Source organism: Leguminivora glycinivorella, chromosome 4 (genome assembly GCF_023078275.1).
Source record: "Leguminivora glycinivorella isolate SPB_JAAS2020 chromosome 4, LegGlyc_1.1, whole genome shotgun sequence".
In the NCBI taxonomy this organism is placed as follows: domain Eukaryota; kingdom Metazoa; phylum Arthropoda; class Insecta; order Lepidoptera; family Tortricidae; genus Leguminivora; species Leguminivora glycinivorella.
Genome location: NC_062974.1, coordinates 27,617,222 through 27,632,967, shown reverse-complemented (window position 1 = coordinate 27,632,967; position 15,746 = coordinate 27,617,222). Strand labels below are relative to the sequence as shown.

The window sequence follows — 15,746 nt, the reverse complement described above, 5'->3', positions numbered from 1 at the left end:
AATACTGTGTCGAAATAATGGTAGTGTGGCTACACATTTTACTTAACCGACCGTAAATTCCTTCCATACTTGGTTCTCTTTACTGTGCGTGAGGTATTCCTCAAGAGTTGTTAGAGGTCAACAAGTGCCTTAAATAGATTTCTATATGCTTTAATTATAAAAAATAGATCAGATAAGCAAATAGCAAAGTCATATTATTATTATTTGTTAACGCACAGTCAGCTTAAGTGCGTTTTCACATTATCTGGTCCGGTATCGTATGTAGGACCGATATTCCATACATTACAGGCGCCATATTGGATTTATTCCATTGAGATCCTTCCGACATCCGATATCGGATCCGATAATGTGAAAACGCACTAAAGCTGATACGTGCACGTCAATGTCCTGATCCTGATGCACTTTTGTCCATTCAATAAATATTTGTCGAGTCTGTTTTTAAAAGAGTTCACTGTAGGTGCACTGATGACGGTTCCGGGCAAACTGTTCCACACTCCCACTACGCGGTTAGATAAGAAGTGACGTTTAGGGTTGCTACTACCCTGTGTCCGTGTCAACTTCAGGGAATGTCCTCTCAATCTGTCACAAACACTCCGAGTGAAAATAAAAAATAATGTGTAAAAAAATATACGCTACTACGGACTACGGAGCTGTATGTTTGTTAGCGGAAAACTTTATGCAATAACTAATAGTCATACAAAAGACAACAGTCTATTCTAATGCATGGAGTTATATATTTGAGTGTGTATACCTAGTAATATTTACAAAATATTACGTTTATAAATCTACAGATACACAGACAAGTACTAAAGTAAGACTTGGACAAGATAAAATAACTCAGGTTAGTTATCGGCAATAACAATGCCACCGACACTTGAGATATAAAAATCTAGCATTTCTCGAATACGGAAGTGATAGTAAATATAACCAAACATAACAATGAAAATGAATATGAAATATTTGTTTTTCAAGTGGGCAACAAAGAGCATTGAATCATTACGTTTTAGGCAAGGTGGTAGGCAAATCATAAAATCCGGCATATTGGGATACTCTTTTACATATGAACTCCTTCAGGTTTTTACATTACGAGTTTTACTAAGGAAAGGAATACAACAAAACTGGTATATAAGGATTAATGGAGACATTAGGTATATCACACTAAAGAGAGCCAATATTTGCTTGACTACGACTATACATCAGATAATTCTGTAAGGATCACGATAACGTGAATATTGTATAGGTGCTACATCATTAGTTAGCAATAAAATATCTCAATATATTACTAAGATTATGTTACGTAAAATAAAGTTGTAATAACACTGACGTTTTTGTATGTACAGGCCCCGTAGCCGAATGGCATTTCTCCGACGCCAAACGAAAGCGATACGCCGCTGGCTCTGTCGCGCCAATACGCAAGCGCGATAGAGATAGATATCTACTAGCGCTTCGTTTCGTGAGCGTTTCGTGAGCGATTGTGCCATTCGGCTAGCCACCCTGTAGTCTGTATAAATAATATCTAAGTATGTATATCGTGCCTATAGCACGCAGAGTACAAGCTTTGCATAGTTTGGGGTTAAGTTGATTTGTGTAAAGTGTCCCCCAATGTTTATTTATTTTTTAAATCAATTTTGGAAGTTTAGAAACTTTTGAGGAGGCACACTGACATTTTATCCGGCCAGGCGGCGCCTGTGCAAGTGTCTAGGCACGGAAGCAGACTAATAGGGTGGCGCCATCTGTCAAAACCTTTGAGTGTGCCTCCTCATTTTTAGGGTTCCGTAGTCAACTAGGAACCCTTATAGTTTCGCCATGTCTGTCTGTCCGTCTGTCCGTCCGTCCGTCCGTCCGTCCGTCCGTCCGTCCGTCCGTCCGTCCGTCCGTCCGTCCGTCCGTCCGCGGATAATCTCAGTAACCGTTAGCACTAGAAAGCTGAAATTTGGTACCAATATGTATATCAATCACGCCAACAAAGTGCAAAAATAAAAAATGGGAAAAAATGTTTTATTAGGGTACCCCCCCTACATGCAAAGTGGGGGCTGATATTTTTTTTCATTCCAACCCCAACGTGTGATATATTGTTGGATAGGTATTTAAAAATAATAAGGGTTTACTAAAATCATTTTTTTATAATGTTAATAGTTTCGGAAATAATCGCTCTTAAAGGAAAAAAAAGTGCGTCCCCCCCCTCTAACTTTTGAACCATATGTTTAAAAAATATGAAAAAAATCACCAAAGTAGAACTTTGTAAAGACTTTCTAGGAAAATTATTTTGAACTTGATAGGTTCAGTAGTTTTTGAGAAAAATACGAAAAACTACGGAACCCTACACTGAGCGTGGCCCGACACGCTCTTGGCCGGTTTTTTCGTAATCATATTAAGCCTCGTTATATTAAATACTCTGGCACAATAATAAAACATAGACCACTACAAGAAAAGAAAATATGTACCTATTTGTCATTTTAACAGACAGTTTTACACTGTACTATCATTTTTTATTTATAATTTTCGTTTTTTATATTTCTTTACTTTATATATTTATAACTTAAGTTTAATGGAACTGCAGTGTTTACTGGGAATGAGATGCAACGAGTTTGCAATGATCGCGGCCGACCAGTTGGTCATCAACAGCATAATTGTGATGACTGATGGTGAGTTTGTGCTTTTTACTGTAATTATTAGTAAGAAAGCTTGGCACAGGGGGGGCCCATTTCTCGAAACTAACTACAAGTTACAATTTACAAGCGGTTTTCAATGTCTAATATGACAGGTTGGAAAGAGATTTCCGCTTGTAACTTGTAAGTTTCAGTTTTGAGAAATGGGCCCCAGGGGCCCGTTTCTCGAAAGGTACAAGCCTTGTATTACAATTGTGTTTCCATGACAACCCATACGATTTGACAGTTCGCGCACTTGTAATACAAGGCTTGTACCTTTCGAGAAACGGGCCCCAGGGGCATACTTTACAGGGTCAACATATGGAAATCCCTGTGCAGAAATGAATTATTTCCGGAAATTTTATTTCAACTTTTTTAACCAAGTTGCGTCCATGAATGAGTGCGCTATGAGGAGGCTATGAGCTTAACAAAACTTTGAAGAAATCATTGTTTCAAATTTTAACTCTTTTTAGACCCACTTGTACCAACCACTTAACTCAGGGTTGGTGGCCTGTCATCGTCGTCGTGTTCGTTAAGTGGCCCTAACGGACAAGACACATAAATCCTCAAATTAGTACTCTCTGCTGTAACTGTATGTATGTTATCACACTGGTCCACAACCTAATCAGTCTCTATAGGTACTTAGACTAGTGTTTAATAGTAATTTGAACCTTGAAATTTGATACTTAATACTAACAGTTTTTACAATTGTACCCATTTTTTTTTTCGAAAATAAAAGTAGAACTCCAGCCTGCGTGGGCAGACTTACCAAAGACATATATATCTCCGTATAGACAGCTACAGTTTAAGAAAAAAAACGTACCTCAGAATATATAGATATATATATAGGTACAGTGGCCTAACCTTTGGGGAACGCTTAGCTAGATGGCGCTAATGTTAATACAAATTTGACATTTTAACACATATCAAGCTAAGAATATGGGCCAAATTGTCAAAACTGAGGTTTAAAAGTTTTAAGCTTGTGTCGAGAGATGGGCAGTTTATGCACTGTGATTACACATTTTACTTTGACAGTAACTCTATATAATACTTGATCCTCTTTGCTTACTTTTAAAAGTGGATATGCTTCATTGTCAAAAACCTTTTCTTACCAAGTTCGTTAGTAAGTGCCGAGTTTTCCAATTATCTTCTTTTTCGTGTAAAGGGATCAAGTATAAAACTAAATTTTTGTTTGCCAATGTAGTAGTAGTAGTAGTAGTAATCACTTTATTGTGTACAACAGATTCACATACAGTTTACAGGAACAGAGGTACAAAGGCGAACTTATCCCTATAAGGGATCTCTTCCAGCTAACCTTATGCTTAGCCACTTCAAGCCCTGAGGGGTAGCCCTTATGAACCGTACTTTGGTCAGTTTGGTCCAACTATAAGTAGAATACCCGTGTAAGTATAGTATATTACTTGGCCTCACAAGTTAATATCGGAAGCAATAATAGTTCTGATCGGGTGTGCAACACATGTCGCTGACGGGATTGACTGAAAGAAATCTTGGCACGCTTCCTTATACATACATATTCATACTCTGTTGTGTGTGTTGCTGCCACGGATGGACTATTTTTCGGGTGCGTCCCACGAGATATAACGTTAATATATATAATTTCATGTTACTAACGTTCAGCAGCAATAATGAACGTTAGATATAACACCAAAATCAATACTTTTGCAATAAATAACGCTGAATTGCCATAATATTAGTTTTACATAACGTTTTTTAATATAACGTTTACGTTACTTAATTTCAGTTTATATACCATACACTACGTATACCGTTCACCGTGCATAATATTTCTTAATATAATGTTTAAATTAGCTAATTTCAGTTTATATACCATACACTAAGTATAACGTCCACCATAAATAACATTACTTAATATAACGATTATATTAGCTGTTTATATATACCATACCGTTCTCCATATATAACATTTAACTGTTGCTAAGAAAGTAGGTTTAGGTTAGGTTAGAACTGCGACCCCCACACAAAACTGTTGCTAAGAAAGTAGGTTTAGGTTAGGTTAGAACTGCGACCCCCACACAAAACTGTTGCTAAGAAAGTAGGTTTAAGTTAGGTTAGACCTGCGACCCCCATACAAAACTGTTGCTAAGAGAGTAGGTTTAGGTTAGGTTAGAACTGCAACCCCCACACAAAACTGTTGCTAAGAAAGTAGGTTTAGTTTAGGTTAGAACTGCGACCCCCATACAAAACTGTTGCTAAGAGAGTAGGTTTAGGTTAGGTTAGAACTGCGACCCCCACACAAAACTGTTGCTAAGAAAGTAGGTTTAGGTTATGTTAGAACTGCGACCCCCACACAAAACTGTTGCTAAGAAAGTAGGTTTAGGTTAGGTTAGAAATGCGACCCCCACACAAAACTGTTGCTAAGAAAGTAGGTTTAGGTTAGGTTAGAACTGCGACCCCCATACAAAACTGTTGCTAAGAGAGTAGGTTTAGGTTAGGTTAGAACTGCGACCCCCACACAAAACTGTTGCTAAGAAAGTAGGTTTAGGTTAGGTTAGAACTGCGACCCCCATACGAAACTGTTGCTAAGAGAGTAGGTTTAGGTTAGGTTAGAACTGCGACCCCCATACGAAACTGTTGCTAAGAGAGTAGGTTTAGGTTAGGTTAGAACTGCGACCCCCACACAAAACTGTTACTAAGAAAGTAGGTTTAGGTTAGGTTAGAACTGCGACCCCACACAAAACTGTTGCTAAGAAAGTAGGTTTAGGTTAGGTTAGAACTGCGACCCCCACACAAAACTGTTGCTAAGAATGTAGGTTTAGGTTAGGTTAGAACTGCGACCCCCACACAAAACTGTTGCTAAGAAAGTAGGTTTAGGTTAGGTTAGAACTGCGACCCCCATACAAAACTGTTGCTAAGAGAGTAGGTTTAGGTTAGGTTAGAACTGCGACCCCCACACAAAACTGTTGCTAAGAAAGTAGGTTTAGGTTAGGTTAGAACTGCGACCCCCATACAAAACTGTTGCTAAGAAAGTGGGTTAGGTTAGGTTATTATGCATTTAAAATCTTACACACAGAATGAACGTCGCCTTTTGATGTTAGATTAATTGAAAAATATATGTTTTGTGTTGAAGACGTGTGTACATAAGGAAAGGCATGGAAAGATTTGCGATGTCCGGCGTGGCTTCCGTAGCTCAATTGGTTAAGAGTCTTGCACGGATTGCAAATGATGCGGGTTCAAGTCCCGCCGGAAGCGTAAATTTTTCCATTTTTCCTTTAATATAAAAATGTTTAGAATCGTTAGCAGACGTTTCTGCTTGTTAAAAATAAATATATGTTATTAATATTAGGTATCCCAAACGTTATAAACATAGATCTTAGATATTATGAACATTACACCTTTTGATGTTAGAATAATTGATTAATATATGTTATAAATATTAGGTATCCTTAACGTTATATACATTAATCTTTATATACACTGATATTATAGAGAATAAACAATATCCACTTCGAAATTAGATGATTTGCTATTATCGATTTTGAGCATTATAACCAGTGAACGTTATGCTGAACAAGCTTATACAAAGTGAGCGTATATTTTATAAGTAATATACGATACGTTCTTATATCTCGTATTACTTACCCCTATTTTTCGCTTATCGTTAGCCTAAAGGTTATCAAATTCTAACGAATAGTTTTCTTCTTGTAATTGTGGGAAACCCCTTAACCTCGTAAGGCCCACCATAATAGTTAGTTTTCCCATTTTGAATTTGAACTTTATTCTATAAATAAATTGGTAAGATTTTCGTTTGTTTAAAAAATCAATCTTACAATAGAAATTCTACTTTATTCATTTCACGTAAGGTTCAAATTAGATTGCAACATTATGTACATTGTAATGTACATTGGGCCTTACAAGGTTAAGACGATACGGTAGGGGTCAATTTTCCATACAAACGCTCTCGACTATTTCCTCCCTGGTTTTTGAAGATAGAGCAATGATTTTTTCAACACAGATTGTTATTATTTTTATCCGGTCCTACCGTTCTGATTTTTTTGATATTCTGCTTTTTAAAGATTCTAGAGCCAATCAAAAATTTCCAAAAACGGCCTTTTTCATTGTGGCGCAAAAAAAGGTGTGATACTCAAGATTGGTAACAATTAACCAAAAAAACTAAACGGTCCGACATAGATTATTTTATTGTTATTCAGATTCTCAAATTTCGTTCAGATTGATTAAGTTTTGAAGGAGGAAAGAGTCGAGAGAGGAACCTCGATTTTAAAGATTTTTTTGAAATATCTTTTGACTGAGTTGTTCTTAATGGACAATTTTTTTTCGATAACTTGTATATTTAACTAAAATTCCCAAGTTGAAAGGGGGGCTCCTTTCCATTGTAGCATTTTCGCTACCGTATCCTCTTAAGTGTCTCTAACCTCTTCACAAAATTATTAGTTTTATACTTAGTAATGTTCTTCAAAATAGAAGCTTACAGAAAAATATTTTACCTAGTTAGAATCACAGATGCTGCAAAAACTCGTGACTATTTCTAAATTTATTAACAGTAGGGAACTTGAATCTATTTAAAATAAAATAATTCATAACGTACACAAAATAAAGCATCAGATAATTATAAGAAAAACATGGACAAAAGTTATTTTTAAATCCAATTTCTATTTAATAAGTCAGGTAGAAATATATACAGTAACTGAATTCAATTGACCGTGACGTCACTCAACTCGATTTCATATTAATTCCATATTAGCAAGTCGTCCAAATTCGTTTTGACAGTTCTTAACCCCTCAACTGCCTTGTTCCAGATCTGTCGCAGATAATTGAAACTGTAATTAACAGATTGAAGGTTATTAATTCAGTAGCAAATTTTTGACAACGGCGTTCTAGGGGTTAAAAAGAAGCTGATTTGACTAGGAGGCAAGTAGCCTATTGTTCAAGTTTCAATACTGACATTGCCGTGTTCTATCAACGACTGCCACCATAACTAGGCCCCAAGACTTCCATACAACCTTTATACTCGTATCAAAAGCAAAAAAAAACGCTGCTAACTTAGCGAGGTTTTTTTTTATACCACGTCAGTGGCAAACAGGTATACGGCCCGTCTAATGGAAAGCGGTCACCGTAACCTATGGACGCCCGCAACTCAAGGGGTGTCACGTGCGCGTTGCCGACCCATTAGAAACTTGTACACTCCTTTTTTGAAGAACCCCATACTGTAGTTCATCGTGAATACCTCGACAGGGAGCTCATTTCACAGCCGGAGCGTTCGTGGCAGGAAAATCCTCTGAAACCGCACGGTGCGCGACCATTTAGGTTGCAAGGTGTGTGGATGAGCGCCCTGTCGATGGCGAGCGGTGCGATGATGAAAAGTGGCCGTTGGCATCATGTCAAACAGTTCTTCAGAACACAACCCAGGTTTGACTCTACAGCGGCCTAGACGTTGTCATTTATGAAATTTGGCATAACATAACCACATAATAAATTAGGCACTCATCTGTGTACAATCGCCTGAGAGCAGTCTGTGTTTAATCGTCACCAGACACCTAGATGAGAAGTTAAGCACTCCATCTTCCCTTGAACTGTGTTGAGACAGTTAGGGTGGGTACAGACTAAATAGTAGGTACCTATCTATAATAAAAATTATACATTACACATTTTATCCGAATTGGCAGAAAATACAAGCGACAGGCTTGAGTGGAGGAGGAGTCAGTGGCAAACAAGCATACGGTCCGCCTGATGGAAAGCGGTCACCTATTTATTGGTAACATTTGGTTACATGTGGTTAGGTAAAATTTAAATTATTATGCCCTGCCTCCTAATAACAAATAAATAAATTATGCTCATCTCAAAAATATTGAATTAATTTTATTACAGCACTCAACATTGACAAGGAACCTTTTAAAGATTTGAAACCGCTTCTCAAAATTACGACACAAAAACACCATATTATACTAGACTCACTTATTTAAAAAGTGTGTGCTATAAGTAATTGCAAGTATTGTCTGTACTCAGCTTAAGAGACGTGGAAAACCTCAAAGCTACATTAAAGGTCTCAGAAAAACGAGAAAAACGCTAGTGGATTTTTAACGATTTCCCCTACTTAGGTTAAAAAGAATCTATCTTTAGTTTTACCTTTTTTGCTGTTTGCATTTTCCTTGTCTTTAGATCTTTTCTTAAAATTGTCTTGAAGATTTGCTGTTTAAAGTACGCAGTAGCAATTCAAAGGAAGCTAAGAACTTTATTGTCTTGAACTAGGCTATTCATTTTATGAAGGGTAATGTGTTTTGACTGCAGGATAATTTAATAAATGTAGATAAATCTAGCTAAAATTTTAGTCACAGGGCGAATATAAAGAGAAGTGTAGAAATGTCAAAATGGCCGGCAACGCACATTTACATTGTTACACCTCTGAAGTTCCAAGCTATCATAGGTGGCCACTTTAATATACCTATTATAAAAAAAAAAAGATTATGTGCAACTGACTTCTGAAGCTGATCATACCAATACAAATTATATATACTCCGATATTTTGTTACTATATCGACCCATCGTAAATAGTAGTGTCTTTTTATTTTTAGATTTCCATCACTAGCGTAGGTACTGTATAGTCTGTAATTTCCATAGTCCCAGCAGAAAGTGACATTGATTACCGTCAACTCACGCTATCAATCATAAGTGCAAGGTCGTCATGAATGTAAACATAAACTCATCGTCATCCAGCGTCAATATTCATTCGACCTCCTTTCCTGTACCGCTTAACATTACAATGGGGTTTCACCTCATATTGAACCACGTTTTATTACGAAGAACGATGACATCATACCTAATTCTAAGCAAAATTATCTCTTGTCTTAGGACGCATTGACAAGTTAATGAGTGTAAAAATACAAACAAATCCCGTCCTGCTATGCGACAGAGTGAGACCTTTAGGTACTTACTGGTCCAACGGCGAGCTAGTAAGTGATGATAATGAGCTATCGGCTATAAAAGGTAGTACTAGATCTTCAAATATATTTCAAAATTTTCTGTAACTTTGCACGCATGTACTTTGCCCAGTTTCTATCTGTGGAAACTTGTTATTGGCTCATTGTTTTTATGTTATAAGCCTTATTGTAACTTTAGCTGTAAGTTTTCCTAACAAATAAAATAAAATAAAAATAAAAAATAAAAACGAACAAAAGATAAGCACTCCCGTGCAAATAAAAGAGACACGGCGATATTGACAGCTCACCGCTGGGCGAGTAACTATAAACATCGCCGTGTCTCGTTTATTTACACGAGAGTGATTATCTTTTGTTCGTTTTTATAGCCGATAGCTCATAGTTTACTAGCTCCACTGGGACCAGTGCCTTAACTTGACTTCGATACTTGAATGTAAAGCCTGTGGTGGGCAGTTGAAATCATTTCCAGATTCACATCATAAATGTGCCAAATTCTATTTTTTATTTTCAAGCTTTTTAAGCTAAATAACACAAAACAAAACTTGAGACCGCCTGATACGCTGAGAGACAGGAGTCCATTTCGTTCAAATCCAAAATCACTATCTTGGCAATGAGTGCCTGATCTTTAGTAGAATTAACATTTTTTCCAAATTTCTTAAATATTTGTAATTTATATCGCTAGTCTTAAAAAGGTACCAAAATTTTACGGTTAGTTTTAAGGCCGTTTCTAAAGATTTTGCAAGGTTCTCGTATTGTAGGCTGTAACCCATTCGATCAATCATCTTTAATGCTCTAGAGACGCATGCAAACTACACGGGAGGTGTATTAGTATGTCATTGATATATGATGGGGACACACAACGTAAAACATATATGTATGTAGGGATTTCAGGGTGGAATACTAGCCCATTCATAGAGGATCCGAGACGTGGGATGTACAGAGGTTAAATTTATGATGAAGTGGTGCTGACGTCAGTGAAATTAAGGGTTGTAAAAATACCTCTACATTCATTTCATAAAATGAAATGCCGCAGAGTGCTCGATGTTTGAATAGAATGGTATTATAAAATAAACAACTTGTTAGAGTAGTGGCTGATTGGCCATTCCATAATGTTGCGTAACTATTCAAATTTCGCTTGAAGTAATCTATGATATTTTTCTAGGCTTCCTTAAAAAATAATTCATTTACGAAACTTTTTTGGTTACTCACTTGGTGCTTTGAACGTGTGCTTTATGGGCATTTTCGCGACAAAAGATTCATAACCTTATTTTTCCAAAATAGCTAAATTTAATGTTTTTCCTACTCAGAATCACGAGCCCTTTCGACCCTACTAGGTAAAAAAAGCGTCCTTAATTTAATTTTTCCACTTCGTTACCATTTTTCAAACACTTTGTACAGCGGTTACAAAACTTACAAAGTGGAAAATTTGTAAAATAATAGAAAATTTTGGGACCATTTTTTTGTCTCTTGTTTTGGTCCTGGATCGAAAGCACTGGTGATTCTGAGTAAGAAAAAGATAAAATTTACGTACCTTAGAAAAATATTATTTTTGTGATTGTTCTCGCGAAAATGCCACATAGTAGGTATTTTCAGTCCGAATCTCTAGAGATCAGCAATTAACCCTTGTTTTCAGACTGCTCGCAATTTAGTATAGTTTCTTCCAGAGAGTTGTCCTAGTTGTTCCGCTGTCGTAGTCTGGCTTATTTATGTATTGGGTTATAAGTTATAACACTAACTGTTATACATATCTATCTACATTCTACATCCGGCTTCATTGGTTAGTCTCAATCTTAACCTCCTTACATTTTGTAGATTTTTTTTTTATTTTCAGAACATGAAAAGATTTTCAAGATCAGCGACAAAATGATAATGGCCGTGGTGGGCGAACATGGTGAAACCCAGCAGTTCGTCCAATACCTCATGCGAAATGTCCACTTGTACCAAATACGGAACAACTACCCGTTGGATATTGGGGCTGTGACGCACTTTGCTAGGCGGAATTTGGCGGATGCTATGCGAAGATCGGTGAGTATTGTCACTATTTGTTTCTTATAAGTAACATGTACTTGTACCAAATATGGGACAACTACTTGTTGTATATTGGGCCTTTTGCGCACTTTGCTGAGCGTAACCTGGCGGATGCTATGCGTAGATCGGCGAGGATTTAAATATTAATGTTTGTTCCACATGAGGAACATGTAGTTGTATCCAATACGCAATATTAATTATCCGTTGAATATTGGAGTTTTAGCGCAATTCACTAGGTGGAAATTTTATAATATTCTGTCTAGATCTGTATTTCAACCAATTCAGTCGAGAGACAATCCAATATAATTATTATTTTTGTTTCTTCGAACTAATCTGATGAATTGATGATGGAGACACAAGGTCCTAATCAGAACTCCGTGACAACTTAAAAATGTGTTTGGGGTTTCACAATTTTCTCGAAGAGTAAATATTTGGCCAGCGCTAAAAGTTGACAGTAATGTTAGGCTAGTTTTAGTGTAGTGTAGTGATGTGCAAGTTGAGGAAACTTTCCAAAAAATCTTAAATTTCTTGAAAAATTCACAAAAAATAAAGGAAATTTAAATTTATTAAATGAAAAGTTTCCATCCATACTTGTCCATACAAATTATGGAAAGTTTCAGAAGTTTTTTTTTCTATGTGTAAATTTCAGATTTTTGGAAACTTTCCGTCGGTTCCAACAGTATTTTAGTGTCACGAGGACTGACCGCGCGAAGCGATCCGCACCGGACTAATGTGTATTAAATTTAGGGAGCGTTTTAGCGTAAAGCGGACGGGTTTTGCGCGGACGACGACAATATAAGCAGACCTCGGACACTGGCGAGGCGATTAAATATATGAAATAGGCGCGTTCCTATCACACAGTCTAAGCTCGTGTAGGTGAACGCGTACCAAGCTTGTATGAGTGAGGTATGACCGGTCGACTGGTCGCGTTTTTGACAGGCGGTAACTGTGAGGTAACCGAGAGGGGGTGGGCGGCACTTTCAGCGGCGAGCGGGAGTGGCCATACTGTACGATAGTACTCTTTATTATACTGTGATATAAGATTAGGTTCTGAATAAAAATTGTCCGCGCGGTTGGTCCGCGTGACACTAAAACTACCCTTAAGTAAACTGCTAAAAATTTAATTTTACCAATAACTTGTCTGTTACCTCCAGAGAACATACAACGGTGCCCTCATTGCTGGTTACGATGAGAAAGAGGGGGGGCAGCTATACTTCCTCGAGGGTCTGGGAGTGAGTCTGCAGTTGCCCTTCGCAGCCATTGGCCTGGCTGGTCTGCTGAGCTTGGGCGTTCTGAGCCGGCATCACAAGCCAAGTAAGAATGAGGAGAGCAAAATAAAAGACCGGTTTAGACGACCAGAAAGCCTAGCACATGATTGCTGCGAGAGTATGTCGCCGCGAGATAGACTACCCGTCCTTATATTATTAATACAGTTAGAAGAAGACGTGTAATCTATCTCGCGGCGACATACTTTCGCGGCAATCATGTGCTAGGCCTACTGGGGCCCGTTTCTCGAAAGGTTAAAGCCTAGTATTACAAGTGTGTTTCCATGACAACCCATACGATTTGACAGTTCGCGCACTTGTAATACAAGGGTTGTACCTTTCGAGAAACGGGCCCCTGTCTGGCCTAGTCGGTAGTGACCCTGTCTGATAAGCTGTGGTCCTGGGTTCGAATCCCGGTAAAGGTGTCATGAGCACAGATATTTGGTTCCTAAGTCATATATATATGTTTTCTATGTAACTCTCCATCCCTTCAACTATCTCCACTTGAAAAATCACATCAATTCGTCGCTCCGTTTTGGCGTGAAAGACGGACAAACAAACAGGCACACACACTTTCCCATTTATAATATTAGTATGGATATTAGTACGGATATATCGTTGCCTGAGTACCCATAAAACAAGCCATCTTGAGCTTACCGTGGGACTCAGTCAATCTGTGTAAGACTGTCCCGTAATATCTATATCTGTGCTCATCACACAATAAAATGCCCTTACCGGGATTCGAACCCAGGACCGCGGCTTAGCAGGCAGGGTCATTACCGATCAGGCGAAATCTGTCGTAAATGTGACCCATTTCACGTTTCTGTAAAAAAATTCAAAAAAAATCCTCCTTTTCTTAGACTTAACAGAAGCAGAAGCCTACGAAGTGCTAAAACTGGCAACACAAGAGATCCAGCAACGATTTGTCGTGCAGATGCCCAAGTTCCAGGTGTTCGTGGTCTCCAAAGATGGCGTCAAACAGCTGCCTATGTTACAGATTGGATGTCAATAAATGTTCCGGTAAATACTGTTTATTTTATTATTGACTAGCTGACCTTCGTATCGCCTACAACATCTATCAATACAATAGTATCCTTTTAAGCTCCAACTACTCGGTCCGCCAGCGCGCCTTTCAGGGACGATCTGGGCCTTCTGCTCTACGCGGAGCTCGGCCTTTGGCCTTCGCTGGATTTCGAAACTTCGCGTCGCTTCACTTTTTAGACACTTTTGTTATTGTTCTGCGTGGGAGCACTGACTGTCCGCAGCTCGGCCTGCGGCCTCGCGAGCTTGGGAGCCTTTCAGGGACGCTCCGGCCCTGCGCGGAGTTCGGCCTTCGAACTTTGCAATATAGTTACTGTGGGGATTGTAGGGAAGTTGGAGCTTAAACACGACCCAATAGTAAAAAGTGTCTCATGTCGGGCTTGCGGCGTTCGTCCTAAGCCACTTTTACTATTGGGTCGTGTTTAAGCTCCAAACTTCCCGGTCCGCCAGCGCGCCTTTCAGGGACGCTCCGGGCCTACGGCCCTACGCGGAGCTCGCTCGTTCGCCTTCGCTGGGTTTCTAAGCTTCGCGTCGCTTCGCTTTTTAGACACTTTTGTTATTGTTCTGCGTGGGAGCATTGTCTGTCCGCAGCTTGGCCTGCGCACTCGCGTCCCTGAGAGCTTCCAAGTTCCCAACCTCTCGGGGATGCTCCGGGCCTTCGGCCCTACGTGGAGCTGGGCCTTCAGCCTTCGAAATATAGTTACTGCGCCTTCCTCAATAGCAGTGGTCCACATAACGTTTTACGTTAACCATCACGGCTGTGGCGCTTACACAGCCTATCCTATTTTTTTAACAATTTGTAACAAACTATCGCCTTATATCAATCTGATTTTCGTCTGATTATTGGAAATACGCCTCTAATCCATACCATTGTTATAAATGGGAAAATGTGTGTTTCTGTTTGTTTGTCCGTCTTTCACGGCAAAACGGACAGACGAATTGACATGTTTTTTTAAGTGGAGATTTGTTTTCCCTTTCTAACCGCCAGCTTCCCTAAAATGGAGAGGTGGAAGTTTGTTGAGAATTCCGCAATTTTTGAATTCAACGTGAGCGAAGCCGCGGGCAAAAGCTATAAGTATAAAATGACAATTGATAAATTAATTACTTAGCGAAATATCGTCGAGATTATATTTTTTTACTACCATTAGTAGATGTTTAATATCAATCATGCTAAACTGAAAGCTTTTTCGTTAGCCTTGGATCAAAACCAAGTCTATTAATATAATGAATATCGCCTTTCCATTGAAATATAATTATCATTTTTTTTCTCCTATTACGCTTACTATTATAGCAAAGAGAATCGAGTCAATAGTGAATGACTATCAAAATAAAATGTGATGTCGAGATAGTGCATAGACTGCTGATCTGCTATCTTTCGACAAAGGATTAAAAGTTCCGAAGTTCGTTTTTCGTCACGTTCATAAATTTGTCCGATTCTGCTTTCGTCAGCCATACTTCAGCCGTCAGTCTGCTACTTAGTCTGCAGTCATTATCGTCTTTGACCATAAAGAGTTGTTGGCCTTTTTCTTATTTGTGTCGCTTAACTTCAAACTTGGGTAAATCCATTCTGCTATAAGGTTCATTATCTTTCATATCATATTATATTCTTTATACTTATATACTCAACCTTAAAGCAGTAATGGATTTACCCAAGTTTGAAGTTAAGCGACACATTTCGACTCAATTGTTTTTCGTCATTTCGTATTTGGTCATATCCTAAACTACCTACCGACTTAAGACTACCTACGAAATAACACTAAAAACATAGATTTAACAGCGAATATGCCGAAAGAAGATTATGACGATTAAAGAACGAGACAGATTATCAGTTG

At 38.3% G+C, this 15,746-nt stretch overlaps 1 protein-coding gene across 3 annotated transcripts in view; it reads left to right on the top strand.

Annotated features, from left to right (window-relative positions):
• Positions 1 to 13,893, top strand: part of LOC125225180 (proteasome subunit beta type-2-like) — a 45,783-nt gene extending 31,890 nt beyond the window's left edge. For 2 of the 3 annotated variants that reach the window (XM_048128768.1, XM_048128767.1), the window contains 3 exons: positions 11,412 to 11,605; positions 12,763 to 12,922; positions 13,734 to 13,893. In XM_048128768.1, the coding sequence (XP_047984725.1) occupies positions 11,444 to 11,605; positions 12,763 to 12,922; positions 13,734 to 13,885 (474 nt within the window). In that variant the 5' untranslated portion in view covers positions 11,412 to 11,443 and the 3' untranslated portion in view covers positions 13,886 to 13,893. Of the gene's footprint in view, positions 1 to 2,559; positions 2,646 to 11,411; positions 11,606 to 12,762; positions 12,923 to 13,733 lie in introns of those variants that run through there. The other variant, XM_048128766.1, reaches the window with a different exon arrangement.
• Positions 13,894 to 15,746: the final 1,853 nt, after the last annotated feature.